Source organism: Mus pahari, chromosome 4 (genome assembly GCF_900095145.1).
Source record: "Mus pahari chromosome 4, PAHARI_EIJ_v1.1, whole genome shotgun sequence".
NCBI classification, from domain to species: domain Eukaryota; kingdom Metazoa; phylum Chordata; class Mammalia; order Rodentia; family Muridae; genus Mus; species Mus pahari.
The window spans coordinates 10,165,813-10,174,577 of NC_034593.1; the positions used below are offsets into that span (position 1 = coordinate 10,165,813).

General features: G+C 38.6%; 2 protein-coding genes across 2 annotated transcripts in view; one reads left to right on the forward strand and one right to left on the reverse strand.

Annotated features, from left to right (window-relative positions):
• Window positions 1-1,079, forward strand: part of E2f5 (E2F transcription factor 5) — a 14,223-nt gene extending 13,144 nt beyond the window's left edge. The window contains exon 6 of the mRNA XM_021196124.2: window positions 373-1,079. Within this exon, the coding sequence (XP_021051783.1) occupies window positions 373-482 (110 nt within the window). The 3' untranslated portion in view covers window positions 483-1,079. The remainder of the gene's footprint in view (window positions 1-372) is intronic.
• Window positions 1,059-5,965, reverse strand: Rbis (ribosomal biogenesis factor). Its single transcript, XM_029537892.1, has 4 exons — window positions 5,893-5,965; window positions 4,219-4,335; window positions 1,938-2,054; window positions 1,059-1,178 (listed from the first exon to the last, which is right to left on the reverse strand). The coding sequence occupies exons 2-4, from the start codon at window positions 4,330-4,332 to the stop codon at window positions 1,116-1,118; spliced, it is 294 nt and encodes a 97-aa protein (XP_029393752.1). The 5' UTR covers window positions 4,333-4,335; window positions 5,893-5,965; the 3' UTR covers window positions 1,059-1,115.
• Between the last annotated feature and the right edge of the window lie 2,800 nt (window positions 5,966-8,765).

The window sequence follows — 8,765 nt, forward strand, 5'->3', positions numbered from 1 at the left end:
GTGAGTTCCAGGACAGCCAGGGCTACACAGAGAAACCCTGTCTAAAAAAAAGGGAAAGAACCCATAATACTTACCACTTTTATTGACAACTATCCGCACACTGGTCCAGGAGTATATATGTCACAATCAATAGTTTTGTATGTACTTTTACCACATGCAATTTCATGCTGCCCACCTGAATCACTGAACTATGACTAACATTAGTTGGGGTGCTTTTTGAAATGTATGAAATAATTATTATAAGTCAAGTATCTGTAGTTTGCTATTTAATGGGCTTTTAAGCAAGTTTTTGGACTAAGCTGTGAAAAATTTTATGTTAATCATTAATTCATATAGAAACCAACTCTAACAATGAAACTTTTTCCTTTGCAGTGTTTCCTCTTTTACGGCTTTCTCCTACCCCAGCAGATGACTACAACTTTAATTTAGATGATAATGAAGGAGTTTGTGATCTGTTTGATGTTCAGATACTAAATTATTAGATTCCATGGAAACTTGGGACTATTATCTACCTCTATAACATTTTAGAATTCTTTAATAACCCAAGTATTTAAAATTATGAATGTAACACCTTTTAGTTCACTGATTCTGAAGTGTTCTTCCCTAACATTTTATTTTTTACTTCACAAAACTTGAAAGGGCTCTGACTGCTTCAGGAGAGTGGGGGTAATGATTAACTGTCCATCAGCATGCCCCTCCAGTGATTACATTCAGTTTCATTCAGTGCTGAATTCTGTCTCTCCTTAGAGGGCAGTTACAGCAGGCTTCAGTTCATCAAAACAAAACATTGTCCAGAAGATCACTTACTTGTCTTACATTTTGCTGCAAAGCTGTTTCTATGTATCCTTCAAACAGACATTCACTGCCATATAAAGTGAAGGATATCACTGTTAAGGTGAACAGATTTTGTGAAGTGCCTTCTGTTTTAGCACTTTAAGCCTATCAGTTTGTTAACTTCTGACATTCCACTTTCCTAGAATACAGGAAAGATCTGTTTATGTAGTTTGATTTTAAAATGTGCCAATGCCTGTACATTAACAAGATTTAAAGAAATAAAGTTGTATGAAACATTGAATTTATTGATCTTTGGGGGAATGTGATGCACTTTCTCTGTATTACAACTGAGCCATTAGTTGTGTCGCTTCATCAACATTAGCTGGTTCATTTTCACGGTGCTTCTGAAGAATCAAAAGGAAGGAAGTTAAAAACAAAACACTTAAGTCGCAGCAGACCAAAACTCCTTGAATACAAACTGCTACCCAGTCTCATTCCTCTAGTTTCCTTGTTTACCTTTGGAAATACAATACAGTCCATACTTAGACTTAATGTTTGAACATGGCTGAATGTACGATACAGAACGAAATGCTAAGTAAAAATGATAGTGGAATTCTAGTAGAATCATTGTATCTAGTGCAAACATTAGAATGAAGCAGCTGTTTTTCATTATATCAAGGGCAAACATCAGAATAAATAGTGTTTTCTAGAAGGTCTGGAACCTTGAAGAAATTTTTGTGGCAAACTTTTCTATGAATTATAGAATTATTTTTCTGAAGGAGCTTTAGAGCCTTTACAAGACTTTGATCAGAAATCAGATAATTCATCTTGCATTATTGGGTACTGCAAACAGTGTATGAATAAGCCTGCAGGGGTGTGATGTTTTCCTTCAAAAAAAACAGGTTAGATCAGGGGCTTTGGTATGAGGAACTTATATCCAAAAAACAACTTTTATGGAACATTCAGTAGATATGCTTTTGCATGGCTGTTGGAGAGTCGGTCCATCGAGGCTATATCTCCTTGCTTCAAGCAAGACCTTAATTCATCCTCAAGTGACCCTCTTTCTAATGATCGTAGGATGTGAGTGAGAACAAGGACAATTTACACTTAAAGAGTAATAGCCTTCAATGCATCAGTCAGGAAAGGAACTAATTTCTACTTACCAGCTCTTTCTGCACAGATTTAAGAGAAAGGCTTTTGGAGAAGTTTGCAAGTTCTTTCTGTATATTTACAAAAGCTCTGTTCATTCTGTTGACTTTTTCATGATTCATAATGTTTATCTGTTTAAAAAAAAAAAGCATCCATAGTCTCATAACTATTAAAGAGAAAATGTTTCATCTTTTTGTCTTGTTAAGCATAATAAAGTTAAGTACTGGCCTGCCTAGATGTCTTAGCAGGTCAAGGCATTTGCTGGGCAAGCTGCCACCTGAGTTTGATCCTCTGACCTGAGGTACACTCTTCACCTACACATTTCAGGCATACATGTGGCAGAGACACAATGTTTTTTAAAAAAGAAAAGTATATAAATTCTTCACTAAACTGATAACTCACACTAAAACTACAGTTCTCTTAGGAAATTTAGTCAGAAAGTTTATGTTTTTAATAGCAATCATGTAGACTTACCTCACACTTAAGATTTTAAAGACATAAACAGGTTAATTTAATTTCCCCGGTTCTAGCTATGGTGCTTAACTCTCACTTAAAAATAAGGAACCTGGAACAAATGCTTTTAGTCCCTTCAAAAAGAAACTCTTGAGCCCTTTTCTGGATCACTTTCTCTAGATGGATGTTCGAGTAGCCCTCTTGAATCTAAGCACGGAAAAGAAATGGTGCATTAAACACTACTACCAGTTTCTCCTTAAAAGCCTTTGGCTCCTTTGTACCACCATCTTCATGAGATAATCAGTACTTCTCCCTGACTACTGTCACCCAGGAACACCACATTTATTTGCTGCTTTGTAAAAAATCCAAAACACTGACTAACCACTATATGTATGGAGTCACTGCTTAATGAGTTCAACAAACCTAGTCTAATGGCCTGTTCATCTCAGGGTCCTGATCTGTTAGACCTTTCTCACAATCAACCTCTACCCTCTGCTCCTATAAGACACCTTCAGCTTACAGTTCTCCTGTTCTAGTCACAATAGGTCAACTCGAAAAACTTAACGTCACTAGCATGGATTCCAAACTGCTACTCAACCACTTCATCACACCCATTTCTTTTCTCCCTCGACAAAATTTGCTTGGTAACCTGGCTAAGCACAGTTGACCTTAGTCCAGCTGTTAAGCTAACTAAAGTTACAACTGGCTGGCTGCTGGCTGGCTTCATTAAATTCACTGTCACAAATTTTAGTCGATCATGAACGTCAAATCTAAAACTACTTTCTGAAGACAGGAGTGCTAGGCCACCTACCCTTTTCTGACCCTGTCAGCTTATGTGAAAGTTCCAGTATGTCACAGTTCAACAATGTAATCTTCCTAAATAGGCTACACTCTTTCCTAGTTTGGAGTGATGAATGTTCTTGGGAAAAGATGCTACTCCCAGGATTCCCCAGCTCTGTAGAATTAACTCATCTTCATTCATTCAGGTCCTTTAAACTACAAAGACAACCTTGTGGAAAACTCCACACTTACCATTCCATCCAGTTTTACTTCCTCTATAGTTAAGAAACCACATACAGTTTCTCCTTTAGAAACTATCCCAGTTCTTGAGAGAAACAAAAAAGTCGAACCTTTTGGTTTCATAGGTAATTTCAGGGTGGGGTGGTGGTGGACTGTTATTACAGCTATTACATTCTAGAAAGCTGGCTCATTATTTAAGCTAAAGTATGATCTACTTAATCATGGAAATTTTTTTCTCATGTATTTTGAAGTATAAAGACATAATTTTTTTTTGTGTATGTGCATAAAGGGTGCCACAGAGGCCAGGCAAGGATATCAGATCCCTAAAACTGGAGTTACAGTCAGTTGTGAGCCATGGTCCTCTGCCAAAGGCAATAAATGTTCTTAATGCTAGGTCATCTCTCAAGCACCTATTTTGAAGAATAAAAAATTGTACTTCAACCAAATTCTTCATTTTATAGGCTTTTAAATTCCAATCTATTAGCTACCAAGCTGCTGGGTTACATAGTATACCTTTGCAAGCGGAATCTTGAATATATGCCGAGTGAACTAGTAAGAACTATCCTTCATACTGTCTAAACAGTGGTTCCTATAATCTCATATAGCCTAGTAGGCTATTGTGTAGGACCTCATATATGTGCAGTTGGGGTGGGGGGGTAGTTTTACCCCCTCTTAAATTTGTATTTTAAAAGGGAGGGTATTTGCCTTAATATTTTTAAAAAGTCTTGTTTAGTAAGAAGGCTATGAAACTTCTGGTTTAAATAACAAAATCCCACTGTTAGTTTACATTTTGCTTATAATCAATGCCAGAAAAATACTCACCTTCTTAAGATTAGTAGTAACTGGTTTTGCCTTGTTTTTAGCCTTGAAAGTTTTGTGGCTAGCTATATGAAATACATTCCTGGACTTCTGCCCTTTTAATTTGTTCTTGGCCATTGTCTAGAAAAAAGAGAGGGGTTCAGTTAAACTGCTTATATTCTGAACCACAAATCAATGTAAAATTTTCAAGTATCTTAGTTCTGATTATTTAAAAAGTTGTTACATAAATCCCCTGTTTTTCATTCCTAGACATTTTGCCAGGTTTTGAGATATGAGGCGCACATACCTCAAGCGTTCCTGCATCCCTAGCCCCAGGTCTGAGACACCTAGTTAAGGTCTCTTGGTTAAACTTGGTATTGTCGACACACACAATCAACCCTTTGTGGTAAACGCCATTATCCCCATCTTACAGATTCAAAAAGTGATGAAAGATTTAAAGCCATACAAGTTAGACTAGAGGTCATTATGATATACCGCTTTTCTCATGAACATTTCTGCTACATTTTCTGCTTTTGTTTGATCATTAGCAAAATCATGCCAGGCACCTGTCATAAGTATTTATTGAAGTTCATTATCTTCACTTCCACTATATGCTTTTGGCTGCTTTTCTGCTGCAACTCTGGCCCTCAAAGACTGTGTTGTTTGTTTGTTTTTTTTATCTTTCTCTTTACTGAAAGTTTCCCAAAATTTTGCACAAGTCAGCTGCACACAGTGGTAATTTTTATAAAGTATAAAATGATAAACTGCCCAGAAATTAAAAACATCCATGATTGTCCTGACATACACTGGGCAATATGTCTTGGTCATTCATCCTTGGTACTACAGACTCTGGCCTGAAATCTGTTGCATCTTCCCTTTCCATTTTGCTCAAATTTTCTATCTTGGCTAAAACTTCAACCAATACAGCCTCAATATGCATACACAGGGAATATGCATATACAGTGAATGTGCCTGGCATGTTTTTGAACTAATCTAACAGTATAATACACAATGTGCATGTATGTTCCCATATATACAACATAATATATAATGAATGTATGTATATATATGTATATGTGTGTATATATATATATGTGTGTGTGTGTGTATGTATATATATCACATTCTTGAACCCTAACCGTACTTCTGCTTAAAAATATAACAGAAAATACATGCGTACAGATGTAAAAAGAAGTAACTAAAAAGCCATTCAACCTATCTAACCTCCTCCATCCCATCTACCCTCACATCTAGTATTTACTAAGTCTGAAGTAATAAAGAATGGGTATGTAAATATACACAAACAATCTGATAGATACTTTACATGCACAAATATTAACATCAACATTAAGCATACTAAGATAATAGTGTTGCAGACTCAAATAACGAACGATGCTTACTAAGATGGAAACACAGAAAGGTTCGGGACGATCAGCAGCCTAACTAAAACCAGGATTTTGGAAAACTACTATTTTAAAACTGTGATGAAGACACTGCTAAAACACCCCGCTAAGGGGTGGCCGCAAGGTTTCGGGCCTGGGCACCCCGGGAGTTCCATCGCCCACGAGGAGTCGGTAGAGGACTAGAAGCTAGCAGAACAGAGCCCTCGGGGCCGCCGCCGCCAGCATTCCCACCACACCCTGCCTGGGCCCCAAACATTTCACTCCAGCGCTTCGAAAAACCCCATTAACTTCTCACCAAGGTCCACAAGGCTGCTCAGGTTCGCTGTGACGCCATCCACAAGCTCAGGACACAGGAAGTTCCGGGAAGACGACCCAGTCAAGTGAGAGCTTTCCAGCTGTAACCCCACCCACCGAGCCGGCCTCCCCGAGCGGGCCACGCCCCCAGTTCCTCTTAGCCCCGCCCTTCACAGGAGCCTCAGCGGAGCCTGGCGGGTCTGCCGTGACCCCGCCCACTCGGGAGGAGCCGCCTTGGAGGGGGAGGAGGAGTCGACTCAGTGGAGCTTCGCCTGCTACCTCGCCCTGGACGTTTTCTTAGGTTTAAGCTGGTACTTGGGAAGAGGTCTCCCACCCGGTGAGGTTCCACCCATCGCCTCGCTAGCATCCCGCGCCTTTGACCAGGTGGTCGTCATTCGACCCTCGAAAGGCGGAAAACATTCTCGCCAGAGAAGTCTGGCCTTCCGGTCTCAGATGCTTGGTGTCACGGGCCCTGCGGTGTCCGAGAGGTGGCGCTACGACAGAGGGCAGCGTCCATACACCGAAGAAAAAGTTAACATCCTTTTCAAGTTACTTTCTTGTTCCAAAAAGAAATTTTCCTACAGCACAGCAGATGTACAAGAAATCATTCAAAATTATATATATTATAATTATATATATAATATATATTATAATTATATTATATATGTAATTATAATATATATTATATATAATATATTATAATTATATATAATATATAATATATTATATAATACATATTATAATATATTATATATTACATGGATTATATATATTATTTTGAATAATAATATATTGAATTCAATAATATATATATATATAATTGAATTAGATCAAGCAAGGCAAAACAATAAAAGTCTACATTGTGTGAGTGTGAGAGTGATGCCACAAGTAACCAAACTTAGAGAAAAACATTAAAAATATTTTGCAAAACCAGAGATATGAATACTGAAGCAAATGAGAGGGGCATAATTATGTTCCTTAAATGTGAAGTTATTGACATGTTTGTACAAGGTAAAGCAACATATGTAAAAATACCATTGTGGTTGTAAAATCTGTGGAGTGTAGCTTTTAGTTTGAAATGGTGACATAAGGCTACATATACCAAGGAAAAACAGTTGTGCAGGTAAAAGCAGAGGAATTATACAAGTCAAGGAGACATCCATCCGTTTCTGTGTTATCTTCTATCAGCTAACAAGGCAAGCTAGAAAAAGTTAACGTATTTCCCTCTGCCTCCTATGTAGATGGCTATTGCCCGATTGAGACATTGATTATTTTCTCAGCATCCTTTCTGGGTAACCCCTTTTATCACATTAAGTGGTCCTTGTCGGACCTGGCAGGACTGGACTTCCCTACTAGAGCTAGGGAGAATGCTGCTGCTTAGGCTTAGTGGGGGCTCAACAGAACGCTGGGAAACTGGGGCTACAAGCAGCCATCCCAACCAGTAACTGGGAGAACATGAAGGCACCATGCTGGGGAAACAACTGGACTTTTGAAATATGGCTGGCAGTACTACTGGCTTAAGTATTGTAACCAGAAAACTCACAATGGCTTTTGATTCCCTGGGTTCAGTTGCAGCTGGGAGAACAATCCTCAACTATCAGAGATAAAAGATCAGGCATACCTTGAACTTTTTTTTAATCCTTTGTACTTGAAGGGATTTTGAGTCTATTATTACAAAGAATTGTGAGAATTAGTGAAATCTAAACCAGAATAGGATGTTATGATGATAAAGATAAGGAACATGCTAACTCAAAATGCCATTTTATTCTGTGACCAAATGATCTATTAAATATAGGAAAAAATATTTGGTGACTTTTGAAAATCTTTAAAAAATATTTACAAAGATCATATTACCAGGGTTTATTGTTAACCCAGGCTGGCTCAAACTTTCAGGCTTACTGACTGGGCCCCCCCTGTTGCTGGGATTATAAGCACATGCCACCTCACCTGGCTGTCCTGTAATTTTTCTAGCAGCTTTGAAGGTGGCTAAAATCATATATACCATATGTGTCTATTTTAGCTATTTGTCTCATTGCTTCAACAAAATACCTGACAAATGTAGCTCAAGGAAGGAATACTTGTCTTGTCTTGCAGTCCAGTATGGAAGCAATCACAGCTGGAGCTGGAAGCATGCACAGTCAGGATGCAGAGAGTAAGGCAAAAGAGACCACACATAATTAAAACCACCTATCACCAAAGTCATAGTGGTCTAAGGAGCAAACCCAACCTTGTCCTGATGATTCTAAAACCAGCCCATTAATCTACTCCTCCTGACTGGTTTCGTTCTCCTAAAATAGTCAGAACACCCCGTGCCTTAGTTAGGGTTTCCATTGCTGTGAACAGACACCATGACCATGGTAACTCTTATAAAGGACAGTTAATTGGGGTATCTTACAGGTTCAGAGTTCAGTCCATTATAATCACGGCAAGAAGCATGGCAGCTTAGAGGAGCTAAGAGTTCTTCACTTTCATCCAAAGGGAGCCAGGAGTAGACTGTCTCCTCTGAACTGGGTGGAGCTTCAAAGCCCACCCCCACGGTGATGCCCTTCCTCCAACAAGGCCACACCTACTCCAAGAAGGCCATACCTCTTAATAGTGCCACTCCCTGGACAAGCATATTTAAGCCACCATACCCAGGAACCTAAATGGAAGGTAAGACACATGTATTTTCTTTAAGAGGTCACCATAACCTTGATTATGGGTGCACAAAAATAATGATTCTTAGCAATATCCATAAAGACTATAATAAATGCATAAAAGTATGCCACTTATGAAAGAAATAATTCTAGATTCTAGAAACCTATTTGTTGGGGCCCAAGAGTTGCCCCAAAAACCACATGAACACTGATCTCAATCAGACAGAGATTGAGCATT